Raw genomic sequence first — 18,654 nt, forward strand, 5'->3', positions numbered from 1 at the left:
CTCGGACAAAGACCTTTTATAAGGACACGGCTTGAATCCCTGCTTGAGAGAATTCCAACCCCCTCCCCGCCATCACGGCCGTCTCTCCAACTCACAATCCCACGAGATATGCGGAAAGGACGACCCAAAACCAATATAAACATCATTAAACACCATTCGTATATATCCAGGTCAAGGAACCTCATTAAAAGTAAATAATGACCTCGGCCAAAGTTCAAACGACGTTTAATCTCCACATGAGAGAATTCCACATAGCTATTTGGGCAGTGTATACGCTAACAGATCGCTGTCTCCATCGATCTTGCCAAGGCCATCACAACTATCAGCTCAAAATCCTTTTAACTGTTGATTTGGTATTTTTTACAATGAAGGAAACACATATCGGGAGTACATACGACATAGCGATTGTGAATGTGACAGCTCTGAGGCGTCTTTCGCTTCACATCGAAATACTGTATTCATTACATTCATTTAATGATCATTACGCTCATTCTTACGCTCATTAAACGTTCATGAAACATTAAACGTTCATTAAACGATTAAGAAAATAAAAACGAAAAACATTACGAAATTACGTTTACATCGTCACATCAAACACTACCTGAAAACAAACATCGTCACAATGAAAACATCGTCACAAACGTTACGTTATGTAATTCAAACCGTGAACACATCGAATATTGGAGAGCCCATTGCCCAAATTTGAAACACGATGGAATAATATTTACTGATATGAACAGTGATGTGGCTTTTATTGAAATTCTACAAATACCGTTTAGATTTTGATGATTTGCGTGTGATATGATTTAACGGATGTTTATTTAAATCGTTTAAAATAAAAAAAACCTTCAATTTCTGATATTTTTCCTTTTCAATTGGGCCTCACAATTGATGCCCCGCCCATAGGCGGGTACCGTTGCGAGTATTTCTAATGCCGTGAACAAACTTCGGTACATCATGGGCGAGGAAGGTTGTGATCAAGTTTCATTGAAATTGTGTGTGTAGTTTCAGAGAAGAGAGGAAATACCTATTTGTGTGTGGGGGGGGGGGGGGGGGGGGTCATAAACACCCACATAGTTCCCCTTAATGAGCGCAGATTTTGATGCGATCAATACATCTTTGATAGGCATTATATATGCAGCTTGTGGCCAAGTTTCATCAAAGTTTTGTATGTAGTTTTGGAGAAGTGAGCAAATACCTATTTTGGGGGGTGGGTCAACCCCGTAAACCCCCCCAAACAGCGCAGATTTTGATGCGGTCAATACACCTTCGTTCAGCATTATATATGAAGCTTATGGTCAAGTTTCATTAAAATCCTGTGTTTGGTTCAGGCGACAATGACTGAAGTTTATGCAGTTTCACTCACCCACTCCCTCACTGACTCACTCACTCACTAACTCACTGACTCACTGACTCACTCACTCACTAACTCACTGACTCACTGACTGACTGACTAACTGACTTACCTATGGACACTGCTCAATCACATAAGCTCACCCGACTAAAGTCCAGGTGAGCTAAAAAGTATTCATGATCTTGAAGCGGTTGTTCGATTTTTGAAATTTGAAATTTAATAAAAAATAGAAGATGTACCAGAACCACCTGATAAAGGTAAGTTCTCCTCTATGACTAACCTTCATGTGTTGATTTGATTTTTTCAATTTGCAGCCGGGGAGGAACTTCATCATCGAGTAAAATGAATACTAATCCATTTGTAATTATTTCATCATCTTTCGTCCATTTCATTGTGGGGTTGGCAATGGGCAATGGACAGGTCAGACTTACAATATCGGACTCTTTGATTGCTCCCTTTGGAGTGATGCTCATGTTTCCTGGGAAAAAACATTCCAAGGTTATTATCAGGCAAATTGCAGTTTCTTCCCCAGGCACAGAAAACTTTCTTAAGAAGAATGAACATCACAAAATTACACCTGACATAAAACGTGCATTTTACAGTGTTTTGATTACCTTGTGGTCCACTTCGCCATACACTGACCTTTGATGTAGAATCCGACCTTTACGGTACCACTCACAGTGAAGTCACGATAGGAAAAGGTGCAGGTGTAGTTTTCTGGGTTCGATTTGGGAATACTTCCCGCGTTATTAACAAGCAAGCTTGTACAGTTGGAGACAATGCCTGTTACAAAATATGTGGAATGAAATGGGAATGTTAGACACGTGTGCCACATATATGATCTCAATATTACTCTTATTTAACAATACCTTCGGCTTTCTTTAAATGTAGTTTGGTTTGTGCTGTTTGGATGAAATTCCAAGCCACCACACATGCTCACCTGTCAATTTATCATGAGATCGATTGTCAATTGAACCAAACAAGCAAACAAAAAAATAGCTTATACGTGTCAAGTCAAATAGTTATTGCCAACTCGTGTTGCCAAGTTATTGCCAATCAGATGATTATCATATTAAAAATAATTTCCAGGGTGCAATGCAAAGTATTGTCACCTGTACGTCCCCACCCAAAACCGCACTTGACGCTGAGTGGGAATCTCACACTCCAAAGTCGTTGGCCTCAAAGATGGGTGGCTTAAGGTCAAATTTAGCATGAAGTACGCTGAGAGGTTGTTTCATGACTTAACTGTATTTCATGTTTAGACACGCTCGTTATCTCTCTTTTAAACTAATTTCCTCTGCAGAAATATTCGATAAAGCTGAAGCAAGTACAGATACATTCAAAGTACACCGCCCCATGCCATATAAATAAATAACATCCTCTAGCGCGAAATTTCTGGGGGCGCCTTCGGCACCCGGCAATACCGCCATGCAGTGCATAGAGACTGTATTGAGAGGGAGAGGTGTACAATAATTGATTTATTAATTGCATAATTAAAATCAATATATAATGATCGTAAAATATTTTCTTAATCAATTGGCTAATAGCATACCTAAATCCTCCAGTGCTTCATCCGAAGATGTAACTTTTTAAAAATTAAATAAATAAGGTGTTAATTGAAAAAAAAAAATTTGATTAATCAATAAATAATTAATCGATGAATTGATTCATCAATAAATCAAAAATATCCTTTATAGCCACATCACTTGGTCACTGTCGTGTCCAAATATCAGCTTCCTAACTCAAAAGGTGCCCGAGATAATGCCCAGAAGAGAAAGGAAATATATAAGTACTTAATTCATCGATAATAATTAAGTAACTCATCAATTAATTGATAAATCAAAAAACAAAAAAGTGTTTTTGACAAAGTACTTAGTCACTATTGTGCCCAAATTTCAGCTTCCTAGCTCAAATGATGGCTGAGATATTGCCCGGACAAACAAACAAACAAGAAAACAACCGGAGTGAAAACTGAGTACTCTCTTTCAGCGTGCGTCATTGCCGAGCCCCCTTCGGTGCCCGGCGGTGACGTCATGCAGCGCCTGGAGATGGCATAGGAAAGGAGTGGTGAACAACAAGAAAACAACCGAAGTGAAAACTGAGTACTCCCTTTCAGCGTGCGTCATTGCCGAGCCCCCTTTGGTGCCTGTCAATGACGTTATGCAGCACCTGGAGATTGCATAGGAAAGGAGCGGTGTGCAATAGTTTGTGCGTGAGTGATGGCAAAAAAGACACGCATGAAGGCCTTAGGAAATAAGTAGATATTGAATAAGCACAAGCCACTTATAAGTGGCAATCCTGAAGGAAGAAGATGAATGAATAATGACAATAATGTAAACAGACAACAAAATAAAGTAAACCCCCTCAGAGCCCACCCACACAATGACCATGCACACAAAATATGTGCAACATGGAGATCGCAAACATGAAAAGTTCCAAGTCTTGATATAGGTATCTATCGCTCATGGAGCATTACATGCTGTCAGCTCAGCCTAACTGCAAAGCCTCCTCGTGAGTGTCTTTCTCTCGACTCTGCTCTACTCTGAACCACCTGCACCGAGGGCATATTCCCTTCTTCCTTCACCTTTGAGGAGCCAAATGTCAGTCCCCCTCACCAATCACAGGCTGCCGAGCGACAGCATCCCGACCCAATCAGCGGTGACTACATTGAACCAATTGGTGCAGTAGCTGTCGAGCAACATGGTTCAATGGCACATCGCCTTCCTTCGTTGCCAATTGGGTAGCCGCGTTGGATTGCCAGAGGTTCTTCCACAGGGCAAGAGGGGAATGAGAAATAGGTGGACGTGCGTGCTGTGGCATGAACAGTAAGGCATCCGCTACATCTCTTTCGGCCGGCTCCTACTCGGTTCAATACGCAAGACACGACAGGAATTCCTGGTTTGGGATCATTTACCTCACAGAGTCTGGACATTCTCAAATAAGCATTTTCACTGACCGTCAACCTCAAACACATGGACATGTCCAAGGTCTCAGCAAGATAAGACCTCGGAAGTCTCAGCACTCAGAATCAACAACTGCTGGCATTATATCAGGAGTTTCTTGAATTGCTCAACAAAAATGCAGCTTACTATATTTGTCATCTAGTAACTGGTGATGACACATTATTTCACCACTGGAATCATGAAACCAAATTGGATCCATGCACAAAGAATGAAGAATTTTGTACCCAACATTCAGCCAGCGGGCTCTTAACTTCTTCATCTGAGATGCAAATCATATCATCTCAGATAAAGAAGTTATCATCCACGACCCCTGTGGAGAACGTTATGATCACAATGATGCCATAGGTCACATGGTTTGGCAGCCATATTGGATTGAAGGAAAACCTTTAAAAATTCCTTCAAAAACACAATCCAGCATAAGGTTTGCCAGCAACCCTCTTCTGGTGAAACTTCCAAAATCAAGACTCTCTGCTCACCTTCATTCTTTCATTCCTCTTTTTTTCCCCGCCTTTGGAACGAACTCCCACACTCTTTTCAATCACACTCTTCCCTACAGGTCTTTAAAATATCTGTTCACCACCATCTCTTATCTTCCCCCATCCAAAACCTTGATCTTTTCTATCCCTGTTAATCAACCCCAAACCCACCTCCTTCAAATTCCCTGTTTTCTTTCCAGAAAGTCCCTGTAGTGTCTATCTTGCTTATCCCGTGTACCCCACCCAGCCCTCTCTCTTCCACAGATCTGCTGATGGCCCTGTTCCCTACTGTTGTGCTTCCCTCTCTCTCCCCCTCTTGTCTCCCGCTCCCTTTATGAAATGTTATTTGTGTTAGCTCGACTTATTATACAAAAAAAGTTTTGCCTCGATCTGTTTAGCCATTTCAGAGAAGATTTTTGAGTTTTTTTTTTCTTTCTAAAAATATGGCTGCCAAACCATGTCACCGATGATGTCATCAATTTAATTCACTGGTCACATTTCTTTGTAGATCACCCTTCGAAACGTTCGTATTGATTTGATAAAGCGTTTGACGCATTCAATTATGACGTTCAATATGATGTAATTATCAAATCGAGTGGTTATTCCCTCTATTCCCTATCAATTATATAATTAATTATGTTAATTATGAAAAATGTTATTCCCTATAGTATGTACCTGACCTGTGTTAAGTTTCAATTTTTCTCACTGGGTGGTTCCAGAGAAAACGATGTCCAAAGTTTTTCCTTTTTTCCAACATGGCTACCATACCACATGACCTATTACATCATAGTTATTTAAAACTAGCTCCATGAGTAGGTGCTTCTATGTTGAAAGTTTTACAATGATCGCTCATGTGGGCGCAGAGAAAACAAATATAAAAGTGAATAAACATGAAAAATGCCATGGAAGAAAAAGAAGAGGAAGAAAAATAAACAGGACGAAAACAACATGGTTTATTTGGTATCCTAATAATATCCCTCCTTCCTTGGACAAACACCGTATTAGCGTGTATACATAGCTTATCGTGGCATTTTGTGGGCAAGCCTATGAGAACCATTTAAAATTAAATACGGTGGGTTAGAAAGGTTCTTCTTCATTTTTGATGGACGGATGGATGGAAGGTCATAGCCAAATATTGAAGCGGCTTCACCGCTTAAAAATATAATAAACCACAAACACATATGATTACCTTTTTAAACAGTCACTACTGCTGTTTAACACTAAACATAAAGGGAGGAAAATCGACGTTCTTGCGGCATTATATGCTTACCTTACCGTGTCCCCCACATACTAACGGACCAGAGCCTCGATCTACTGTCATCTAAATATACCTCAGAGAGCAAAATAAAATGACCTTTTCTGGTGTTCCCGAAGGGAGTGGGTGTGCTAGTTAAAACAAAACTGAAATTCAGCAGTATTATTCACAGTGCAGGAATGACTTGTGTTCACCCACCTTGCTTTATTATGGTATCAGCGCTGCTGTGCCAAGTCACACGGAAGGTGAGAGTTGGGTCGTGCTCGCCAGACAAACAGCAGGAAATATTTCCGCTGCTTAAATAGGTCAGAGACTCTGGAAGTTGTTTCATAATAATTCTTCTTTCTAATATCACAATTTTCACACTCTCGAAAAGTGTCATGAAACCAGAATTTATCTCGCACCTGTATGGACCTAGAGAAGGATGGATCAGATGACAGAAATAACATGAAATAAAGAATTCAAAATTTGTCAACAAAACCCATCCAAACAACACTGAAAGTTTTCATTTTTTTATATACAGAATCGAGGCTTGTGAAAGAGCTAACATTTATCACACAAACAAATCAAACAGACAAACAAAATATATAAAAAGAGGGAGCGGTAGACAAGATGAGGAGAGAAGGGGAAGCAGATAAACACAACATTTGAGAGCAGGGACATCGGGAATGTGTGGGAGGGAGAGGGCTTGGGGGGAGGCGGCGTGGGAAGGGGGGTGGGGATGGGAGAAGTATAAACACAAGGACACGAAGGACTTCCAGGAAAGAGCTTGGTATTTCAAAAAAGTGGATTTGGGGTGAAATTAGCGGGGGTGAAAAGATCAAGGTTTTGGATGGCAGAAGATAAGAGATGTGGTGAACAGCTGTTTTAAAGACCTGGAGGGAGGAGTGGGATTGAAGAGAGTGAGGGAGTTTGTTCCAGAGACGGGAGAAAAAAGGAATGAAGGAGTGAAGGTGAGAAGAGAGTCTTGATTTTGGCAGTTTAACCATAAGAGGGTTGCAGGCAGATCTTGTGCGACCTGTAGGAATATTTGGGGGACAGAGCCCAGAGAGAGCTGGAGGAGCAAGGCCGGAGAGGAGTCGGTAGAAGACAGAAAGAAAACCAACCTGCCTGCAGTGATTAAGTGAAAGGCCCTCGGATGTAGCTTCATCGCGGGAGATTCCAATGATTCTGAACGCTTTGGTTTCAACAGCGTGAAGACGAGCTAGGTGTGAGGCAGGAGCACCAGCCCAGAGGGGAGAGCAGTATTCCATTGAGCTGCGGATGAAAGCCTTGTATGTGGTGAGGAGCTCAGGTGTGCCAAGGAAGGACTTCGCATGACGGAGGATGCCCAGTTGGCGACTGGCTTTGGAGGCCAGATTTGAAATGTGGTTTTCCCAGGAAAGCTCATAGCAGATAGTGAGACCCAAAAGCTTGAGTGACAGAACTTCTTGGAGAGGATTATTCAGAAAGTGGATGGGAGGGTTGTCCAGTCAGTCTTTTCGGAGAGACATCATAAGAGTGTGAGATTTGTCAGGATTGAAAGACATGTTCCACTTGTTTGCCCAGTCTGTGATTTTGTCCAGGTCTGCAGAGAGCGAGGAGGCTGCAGACTGCCCATCTGAGGGACGAGGAATGGAGTGGCAGAGTGGAGTCATCAGCAAAGAGAAAGAGAGGATTTTCAAGAGAGTCGGAGAGATCATTGATGAAGCCCAGAAAAAGCACAGGGCCCTGAACACTGCCTTGGGGAACTCCAGCCTGAACAGGAAGAGGAGATGAGAGAAACCCATTCAGGGCCACATGTTGACTACGACTAGAGAGGAAGTCCGCCAGCCATGCGTCGGAGATTTCCATGGATACCACAGGAGGAGAGTTTGATGAGCAAAGCGGGGTGCCAGACCATATCGAAGGCACGTCATATGTCAAGGGAGACAGCTCTAATTTCCTGTTTGGCATTGAGGGTCTCCATCCATTGTTGAGACAGCAGAAGCAGCATGTCCAGAGTAGAGTGACCTGGTCTGAAACCAAATTGATGATCAGAGATCAAGCCATTGGAGAAGAGGAAAGATTTCATATCCGAAGCAATGACGGATTCCATGACTTTGCTGATAATTGGGAGAGGGCTGATTGGTCTGTAGTTGCTAGGATCGGTTTTTGCACCTTTTTTTGTAAAGCGGTGATGTTGGCTGATTTCCAAGCAGATGGCAGATGACCTTGAGCAAAAGAGAGGGTGAAGAGAACAGAGAGAGGGAGTGAAAGAGCGGAAGAACAGGATTTTAGGACCCGTGGGCTGATGCCGTCGGGTCCAGTTGCAGAACCAGAGTCGAGGGTTGACAGAAACTTTTCCACCCTGACAGGAGGAAAGGACACAGAGTGCAGCAGCAGCTGGGTATGACCTGGTACGGTGGGTACAGAGAGGGATGGGTTTGGGACACAAGATTTAGAGGCAAACACAGAGTTGAGGCATTCAGCTTTTGCACGTGCAGAGACAGCTGTGTAGCCGTTTGAGGTAAGGGAGGGGATGGAGGTGGAACAAACACCAGAAACAGATTTGACCCGACACCACCAGGATTTGGAAGAGGGGGACAGATTTGAGAGTTCGGTCTTGAGAACGGAGAGATATTGTTTCCTGGCTCTCCTGAGGGTGGACACACACTTGTTTTGGGCTTTGTGAAAGGAAATGAGATTTCCTTCCGTTGGATTTGCTTCCCAGGAGACGAAGGCAAGTTGTTTCTGGGCAACATCCTCACCACAAGATTCCGTGTACCATGGACGGGAGGAAGGGTATGACAACTGAAGACGAGATGGGATAAATCTGTGCATGAGAGAGAGCAATTTACTTTGGAAGAATTCCCAGGATGAGTTGATGTCAGAGGTGGTAGAGATGGGAGACCAGTCCAGATGGTTGATGGCTGCTTGAAGACCGTGCCAGTTGGCCTGAATGAAATGCGAGACTCGTCGATGCTGAGGAGGCTCCCTGAGAATGGTCAGAGAGATGTCCACTGTAACAGTGTAACAAGCACATGATCAGATGAGCCGATTGGAGCAGAAGAAGAGCAGCAGACATTTTCAGGGAAGTTAGTCATAACCAAGTCCGGAAGAGAAGATGCTCCGTTGAATGAGATCCGGGTCGGGAAATTGACAGATTGTGTCAGTCCCAGTGAGTCACAGAAGTCCTTTGCTGAGGAGCCATGGCTGGTGAGAGAGGTACCCACACCCAGCCAACTGGCATGGTGACAATTGAAATCACCACATATGAGGAAGAGAGAGTTGGGATGAGTAGATAGAGGTTGGTCCATATTATCAGACAGCGAGATGTAGATGGAGTCATCACTGTTTGGTGGATGGTACAACACACATATGAACAAAAGGTGGGAGCGAAGGGGAAGCCGTAGCCAGAGGTATTCCTGGAGGTGAGGTGGAGAGAGCGCAGTGCAGGGCGAGTGAGAAAGAGAGTTTTTGATAAAGATAGCAACCCCACCTCCAGGACAAGGCTCAGGTCTATCATACCGGAGGAGGGAGTAACCCGGGAGAGATACTAAGGAATCAGAGACATCATGAAGGAGGAAAGTTTCTGTTGAGCAGATCACGTCTGGTTTGTCAGAAGCAACCTGTATGGAGAGATCAGTTAAGTTTGAACGAAGGCCCTGGATGTTTGAGGTCCATACCGTTAATGAAGAGGAAGGGGGAGCAATGGATACAGAACAGGGGGAGGGAGGGGTAGGGTAAGATGTGGAAGAGGAGGAAGAGGTAGGGAGAGCTATTGAAGGTGTGTCAGGGATTTCAGAATAGCTCGGAGAAAGGGAAGGATGGGGCGGACAAAAGGTTAGATGGTGATTGGGTGAGGCACAGTGAGGTGTTATTTGAGGATGAGGAAGAGTGAGGCAGAGGTTGGGGGAGATGGAGGTGAGAGTAGGAAAGGAGAAGAAGCGGGGAGGACGCCTTGAGGAGGAGGGGTGAGAGGGGGGAAATGGAGAAGAAATGAGGGTGGGGAGATTTGAAGGGGAGGGGCGAGGGGGGAGTTTATGATGGGAGGGGTTAGGGGGGAGCTTAGGAGGGAAGGGACAAGGGGAGGGATTTGAAAGGGATGGGAGATGGGGGAGTTTTGGAGGGGAGGGGTGAGGGGGGAGTCTAGGAGGGGAGGGGCGAGGGGGAGTCTACGAGGGGAGCGGCGAGGGGGAGTCTATGAGGGGAGGGGTGTGGGGGGAGTTTAGGAGGGAAGGGGCAAGGGGGGAGATTTGAAAGGGATGGGTGATAGGGATGGGTGATGGGGAGGATTTGGAGGGGAGGGGAAAGGGGGAAGATTTGAAAGGGATGGGTGATGGGGAAGATTTGGAGGGGAGGGGTGATGGGGAAGTTTTGGAGGGGAGTGGTGATGGGGAAGATATGGAGGGGAGGGGTGAGATTGGATTTTGGAAAGAGTACGATTAATGGGAAACGAACATTTATTGCAAAATGAGTTTCTTGTGACCTTCGAGTCAAAAATACGTTTAAGGACGCTGGCACTGTAAGAGATGGAATTTTTTTTTGGAATGAATAGATTTGGTGGGAAAGTCGAAAGCAACCTTTTAAAGAAGAAGAAGAAAAAGGTGTTATAATATACGACAGAACACAGTACTTCAGGGGAAAGTTTAAACATTTTAAAATTTAACAGTGGAAACTATCTGGGGAAATGGGGGTGAAACACGTGGTCGAAGAACGAACGAACGAATAAGAACAACGAATAAACAAATAAGAACAACGAATAAGAACAGAGAAGGAAATGTTTTTTTTTTTGTTTTTTTTTTGAGTTGAGATGTTAAACAAGGAAGTATGGGGTGAAAAGACTGGGAAAAACAGAGAACAAAAGTAAGTGGAGCACAATCGACGGACCGCTGAGAAAAACAAAGCCTCAAGGTAGGACACTGTACAAGGCCTCAAAAGACGCGGCACGAATTAACCGACGATTTTCTATACAGGTATGAAAGATTTACACTGAGAATCTTCCTCGGGACCCACTGTAAGTACACACACCGGAACATAAATACAGTTTTGACAAAAAATACAAATGGGAACAATTACTTAACTTCGATAGCGTGGAGAGCGTGGACTTCTTCGAAAAAAAGGAACCTCGCTGGCAAGACCCGGAAGCGGCAGCGGAATTTCAATTATCTATGCAAAAATAACTATACTCATTTGTACCGAAAACGTTTTCAAGATGTGCTGTTTGCCATCTTACTGTAATTCACCAAATGTCCGTCCGTCCGTCTGTCTGTCCGTCCGTCCGTTCTCAGGTACCGCAAAAACGGCTGAACCGATCGCAACGAAATTTTGGGTGGGTAATCCTGGGACCCCTTGGAGTAAAATAGGCTGCATTGTTTTTCCAATTTCAGCTTTGGTCTCCAGCATTTTCAGGTTTGGACTCCCGCCTAACGTTATTGTCCCAGGTACCGCAAAAATGGCTGCACCGATCGCAACGATACACCTCCATGCCCATGGGATTCCCACGGGTGACCCCATTAGTTTATTTTAATTGATGAAAATCATTTGTTTTCTATCACCTGAATGATTTACTAACTTGTTTATGCTGTTACTTTTATGGCCACAAATCTCATTATATTTAACCAACACATATTGGGCATGCCAAAATGGGATAATATACTGTATAATTAATAGGAACAGCTTGTGCTTTGCTTTCGTCCTTCATCATATTCTGTTATCATATGTGGTGTGTTCCCATTGCCATTGACTCCATATACAAATGTCAAAGTATGAACACAGAGTTACATTAAAGGATCAACGCGAATGCTCTCTGCTTCCTCTGAGGTCAATGCTGATATTGAATACAACAACACAACAACAACATGCATTTTAAGGCCATGTTCCCTGCTAGAGCTGATATTGAATGTAGAAGTTAAATAGACTGAAGCTTTTCCAGTGGCTCACCATGCAAATAGATCGGCGGGTTAATTTGATGATCATTCTGGTGCAACAATGAGAGATTGAGAATTTCTAGAATAGAAGGACTTTCCAATTAATCAGACCTCCATCGAATCGATTCCAAATCAGGAAACGGTGATGCACCTGATGTCTACCTGTCAATGGGATGGGGGTACTCTCCAATATAATGTGGAGTTACCTGTGGAGAGGAAGAGGGTTGCCAGAGCAAAGAAGCAGGTGCTTATGTTAATGAGGTCTAATACTGGTTCCATAGCACTGCCTTTGGGAACTCCAACCTCTACTAGGAGAGAAAAGGAAAGCCCACACCCAGGCATTACCCATTTAACTATAAGCCTGAGATTGAGGAACGTTGTTTTCTCACTAAACGTAATATCCGACTTCTGGTGACATTAATGATCAGATTTCTCCAAACATCCCTATCCTGAACTTCTTCTTGAAGAGTAGAGCCAGCTTGTTTGCAGCCTTTACCCCCATCCATCCAGAACATACAATGTCTGCTTCTTCCCCTTCTTACATCAACTATACCCAGCATGATTCATTTCTCCAGACTTATGAGTTGGATATCGAGGAACGTTGTTGTCTCACCAAAACAACTTGATTACTCCGTCTTTTTTCCTGCGTTTTGTTGTAAGATCATCAAGGAGGTTCATCACCATCTATCTTACCTACATCCAGTCTAATCTCATCTTGCGAAGCTTATACCAACATTTCCCTAAATTATTTTACAGCGGTTTAACCTTCAAGGCGGTATACCAAATATTGATAGAAGAAAACAAAATTCCATTTTCTTACAGAACTTACTTTCTGCAAAAACTTCATGCAGAAAATAAATGAATGAAAGTATGAACGAGAACGGCACTCAGAAGAGAGCATACCTTCGCCTGGCCATATCACTCAATGGTGAAGAATCACTTAAAAATTATATTAGCTGGATCTGGATCCAGATCTTCACCAAAATGAAATCGATTTTTCCTTGTCACACAACCTGTCCAACAGTTTTCGTCCAAATCCATCCATAACTTTTTGAGATATCCTGCTATGTATCGTTTTTGGCCCTATCTCCCAATGGTGAAGAATCACTTTAAAAATTCTAGTAGCCGGATCCGAATCCGGATCTTCACCAAAATCGAATCATTTCGTCCTTGTCACATATGCTACATCTCTGCCATATTTCGTCCAAATCCGTCCACAACTTTTTGAGCTATTTTGTTCACAAACAGACAGACAACCAGACAGACAGACAGACAGACAGGGGTGAAAACATAACCTCCATCCACCTTTGGTGGCAGAGGTAATAACGAAAGTGAATGCAAATACAAGGAGAATTAACGGAGCGGTGAATTACCACTGTCTGTGAAGCTTGCTATTTGTATTGTCCAGTTTCCTTTCGTGGACACACTCGTGTTTTCTTTGAACCAGCTCACGTTCTCATTGACACCGGGTTGGTCGAAGCAACTAAAGGTCAATTTCGTGCCAACTTCATACACCACCTCTGATGATGGGCTCTTCACAATTCCTGGTGGACAGAATGGGTTATGTAACAAGTGTTATGACTTTTATTGTCTTTGCTGAATCGCTCCTCAAACTGTTGTACAAGTAAAGTTTGTGATTACCAACAACGGTGTAACAAATATATAAATATGAGCATCAAAATGATCTTACCCTTTTTCTTCATTCGGACATTGTTAACGCTGATGTTCGCCTTAGCTAAGTTTGATTCCACTCCAGAAGTGCTCCTGGTAATCTCTTCAATGCTCATCTCGGTGGTGCCAATTACATCATAAGAGGTGACCACGCTTCCCTTACTGTAAACAAGCAGTCATTGATAACTTTGTGAGAACAGTGCAAGTCTTAACTCATATGGACTTTAAAATATCAACAACATAATCAATAATGGTATGGATCAGTTTGAATGTATAGACTGTGATGCTTCCGAAAAACTAAACAACAACTAAAGTTTGCGCATTGTGATTTTGGACGAGGATCACATGGATATGTGGAACACAAACATGCCAGGTGTTAAAAGGTAGCAAGGATTGAAGAACGATTATTGTGGGATGCTGAACACCCTGTTACCTGCTCTGTGTTGCAGGATCGTTACATCATTGAAGTGATTTACTTTCAAAGGTGGACAAAATGAGAATATTTGTGTTCAAAGTCGAGGATTGTGGAGGAGCTGGAATATAGAATGGATCAGGAACATAACGGACCAAAAGGAACACTAGGAAGAGAGGGGTAAACAGGTAAATGTCAGGGTTGAAGAGCAAACTACAGGGAGCCTTGGACAAATAAGGGATGTGGGGAAGAATCAGGGTGAGGGGAGGACTCACAATGTGGACAAGATAGATACAGAAAGAAACTCTTAGGAGGGAAAAATTGAAAGTGTGGACGGAAGAGGGATTGGGGGAGGGGTGGGGTTAACGAGAGTAGAAATGACCACGGTTTTTGATTGGGGATGATCTAAGATGGTGGTGAAAAGTTGTCTGTTCTGGGAATTTGGAAAGATGTGGGCTTCGGTGGGATGTTGGGGGGGGGGGGGGGGGTAATGTTGTGAATAGCTGTCTTGGACACCTGGATGAAAGAACTATTGAAGAGAATGTGAAAGTTGGTTCCACAGGCACAAAGGGGAATGAATGAGTGGAGGTGAGCGGTGGTTCTGGATTTTCATCAAAGGGGGTTGCTGGTGGACTGCATGCACCTGGCAAAAACCTGAGGAAGTGGAGGAGGCAAATACTGGAAGAGCAGAGGTTGCAAGATCAGAAAGGAGTCCATGGAAAACAGTCCAGCGATCTGTCTGTGATATGAAAGTGATAAGCCCATGTACTCGACTTCATCACAGGAGATTTGAATGATCGTCAAGGCCTTGATTTCTACTGTGTCAGGCTGAGCAAGGTGTGAGGCAGGGGTGCCAGCCCAGCAGAAAGAGCTGTGGGCTCCATCAAGCTGTGGGCTCCATCAAGCTGTGGGCTCCATCAAGCTGTGGATGAAGGCCTTGGAGGTGGGTGGAAGTTCAGGGGTGCCAAGAAAGGATGGTGCACAACGGAGGACGCCCGGTCGGCAGCTAGCTTTGGAGGCCAATTTTGAATTGTGGTTTCTCCAAGAAATATAATCGCTGATAATGGGACCCAAAAGTTTGCATGACTGAACTCCTTGAAGAGTATTGGTGAGAAAGTTGATAGGAGGATTTGCCCGATGGTCATTTCAGGGATAGTGAGAGTGTGATATTTGTCAGGACAGAAAGACATATTCCAAGTGTTTGACCAGGTTGTGATTTCCTCAAGGTCTGCAGAGAGAGAAGAGGCTGCTGCCTGTCTATCGGAAGGATGAGGGATGTCATGGCAAACGGCGGAGTCATCAGCAAATAGATAAAGAGGATTTTACAGATTATCAGATTGTTGAGGATGTTGAGGAATTGAACTGGGACCAGAAACACTGCCTTGGGGCACTCCAGCCTTGACAGGAGGAGAAGATGAAAGGATTCAATTGAGTGCTTACACGTTGGTTAGGAGAGTAGAGGAAGTCAGAAAGCCATGTGTGGAGTTGGCCTTGAATGTCATCGGGCAGCGAGTTTGGATAGTACGGCACATTCCAGACTGTATGGAAAGCTCAAAATATGTCTATAAAAGTAAAGTTGTTTGAGAGTAAAGTGTGCAGACAAGCAGCAGATTGGTTTCTAAATGCATATGACTGAATAATGATGGACATCGGCAACTGGGGATGAGAACAGATAAATCCTTTTTTTTTTTTTTTTTTTTTTTTTTTTTGTATACTGAATCGAGGCTCGTGAAAGAGCTAACATTAACTTCACAAAGAAATCGACCAGACAAACAAAATACACAAAAAGAGGGAGCGGAAGACAAGATGGGGAGAAAAGGGGAAGCACACACACACAACATCCGAGAGCAGGGAGATGTGTGGAAGGGAGAGGGCCCGGGGGGAGGAGGCGTGGGAAGGGGGGGGGGGGGGGAGGGGAGGGACTTGACCTTGAGCAAAAGAGAGGGTGAAGAGAACAGAGAGAGGGAGTGAAAGAGCGGAAGAACAGGATTTTAGGACCCGTGGGCTGATGCCATCAGGTCCAGTTGCAGAATCAGAGTCGAGGGTTGACAAAGTTTCATGGTTGTTTCTGGAGAAACAAAGGGCTGACACAGTGGCCTAAAGGCATGCACACTCGCTTCCGAGCAATCTAGCTTGGGTTTGAATCCCAACCCAAGACCACACACAACCCAAGAACCTTGACTGTTTTTGAGAATTTGGGGTTTCCTTTATCATTGTCAAAAGGAAACTGGTACATCTAAAGGAACAGAATTTTTTTTTTTTTTTTACCTCTGAAGGTGGTTATGCTTTCACTCATTTATCTGTCTCCTGAGTAGGATATCTCAAAAGGTTATGGACGGATTTGGACGAAACTTGGTGGACAGGTTGGGTGTTCGAAAAGGATGAATTGATTAGATTCTGGTGAAGATCCAAATCCGCATATGAGAATTTTTTTTATTTCTAAAATGATTCTTCACTATTGAGAGATGGTGCCAAAAACGATTTATAGCATGATGCTTCAAAAAGTTGTTGACGGATTATGACAAAACTTGGTGTACGAGTTGGGTAGGTGAAAAGAACATGTTGATTCGATCTTGTGGGTCCAGACGCAGATCTGGCCTACCAGTGGGATACAAAACATAAACTGTCCAGCCTGGTTGAGGTGTGCGCTCTACCGAGTGCTATTCTAGCTTCCTTTTTGTTTGCATTGGATTGGTGTTTGTCTCCTTTCCTGTGCGTGTTAGGCACCCTTTATTGCACAATTGTTGAAGGGAATTGAAACTGGAGATGGCATTTTGGCAGAGCAGAAGGAAATGTTTTAAGAGTAAATCCTTTTTTGTGAAAGAGCATCTGAGGGGAGCTTGGAATTCTTCACTTTTCAGGTTTCCCGAAGAGCAAGGTGTAAAGAGGAAGGTACGGTATGAACGAGTTCATCATCCATTACATTCTATTATGAGGGAGAAGGGAGAGGTGGAGGGGAGTAAGTGGCACATGAGAGATTGAAGAGTAAATGTTATATTGTCTTTGCAAATTTCGGTTGGACTTGAGGTGAGAATAATGTTTGGTCAAGTTTTTCTGTAATCCAGAAACAAACTTTTCTCTAAGATTACAGAGATTTGTAGAACACTTTATGGCCCACCAGCTTGATGCAGCTCAACAGACAATTTTGTTTGGTATGCGAGATATTTGCTTGAAAATGAATACAATCCAGCTTTGGGGGCAGAAATAGGAATCCAGGGTTGCAGAAAATTGTTAATATTTTGCATTGACGTACGTATATCGCATTCTTAGAAGCATTCTGTCATTGCAATGGTCACATTCTCAGAGGGCAACTGGAACGATTGCATTTTTCAACAAAGAACAAGAATGGCCACACTGTAGTCACAACCTGCGACAAAATCCAGTAACGGGCTGATTGGGAAACGCGCATTTAAAGCGCTATTAAAATATTAACTCCACAACTCTCATCCATGTCACCCTCCCAACGGTTCTATCAGAACAAGGTAATTTCTCACAAGGTCACTGATTGTTTAACTCCAATATAGGGCCGTTCAACAATTACGTAACACTATTTTTTGGGAAACGAATGCCTTGTGTGCTGACAGGCTTGATCAAGAAGAAGACTCCTTTTGCATCTTCAGATGCATCGGGCTGCCAAAGCAGTTTCCTAGGCTATTGGGCACAATCCTAGAAGGGTCGCCACGGTGGGTGGAGTCGAGCAACAAATGTGGGTGGGGTCTGGCAGCTGTCCGACCAATGAGTGCACATTTCAAACATCGACCCCCAACAAGAACAACAGCAGCAATGCGGGGGTTGCAGGTAAAAAAACAAAAACGTAGTTTTAAACCTTTCTTACAGTCATAATAATTAATCGCATTAATGTTTCCTGAAGTGCAGAAGCATAAAATCGATTTCAGTGAAGATGCAAAATCTTCCGATGCATCTTCAAATCAACTGCCAAAATCTGCCAAAAAAACTGCCAAAATCAAGACTCTCTGCTCACCTTCACTCTTTCATTCCTCTTTTCTCCCGCCTCTGGAACAAACTCCCTCACTCTCTTCAATCCCACTCCTCCCTCCAGGTCTTTAAAACAGCTGTTCACCACCATCTCTTATCTCCCCCCATCCAAAACCTTGATCTTTTCTACCCCCGCTAATTCACCCCAGATCCACTTTTCTGAAATACCGACTTCTTTCCTGGAAGTCCCAGCAGTGTCCATGTGTTTTTTTTTTAACCTCACCCACCCTCACCCCCCTTCCCATGCCTCCTCCCCCCAAGCCCTCTACCTCCCACAGATCTCCCGATGTCCCTGCTCTCAAATGTTGTACTTGTGTGCTTCCCCCTCTCTCCCCATCTTGTCTCCCGCTCCCTTTATTTCGTCTTATGTGTCCGTTTTTGTCATTAATGTTAGCTCTTACACGAGCCTCGATCTTGTATACCTTGTAAAAAAACATCCGGGTACCTTGTAAGGAGGAAAGGATTGTAAAAGGAGCCTTGTAAAAAAGGGGAAAAAAAAAGGATTTCTTTGATACAACATCCGGGTACCACCATTGTCTCCAAAATGATGAATCCAAACATCTAAGAATAGTTTTCCGTTACTCCAAAATCATCTCTCCTGATTAATAACTTGAATTTCATTAGAAGGTAACAACA

The 18,654-nt window shown here is 43.4% G+C and overlaps 1 protein-coding gene across 2 annotated transcripts in view; it reads right to left on the reverse strand.

The window, feature by feature from the left end:
• Positions 1-18,654, reverse strand: part of LOC137438846 (adhesion G-protein coupled receptor F3-like) — a 134,875-nt gene that overhangs the window by 48,921 nt on the left and 67,300 nt on the right. For both annotated transcript variants that reach the window (XM_078767322.1, XM_068134263.2), the window contains 5 exons: positions 13,630-13,772; positions 13,313-13,483; positions 6,247-6,462; positions 1,997-2,137; positions 1,635-1,832 (listed from right to left, as the gene is read on the reverse strand). In XM_078767322.1, coding sequence (XP_078623448.1) covers positions 1,635-1,832; positions 1,997-2,137; positions 6,247-6,462; positions 13,313-13,483; positions 13,630-13,772 — 869 coding nt within the window. The remainder of the gene's footprint in view (positions 1-1,634; positions 1,833-1,996; positions 2,138-6,246; positions 6,463-13,312; positions 13,484-13,629; positions 13,773-18,654) is intronic.

Source organism: Myxine glutinosa, chromosome 13 (assembly GCF_964187855.1).
Source record: "Myxine glutinosa chromosome 13, kmMyxGlut1.1, whole genome shotgun sequence".
NCBI classification, from domain to species: domain Eukaryota; kingdom Metazoa; phylum Chordata; class Myxini; order Myxiniformes; family Myxinidae; genus Myxine; species Myxine glutinosa.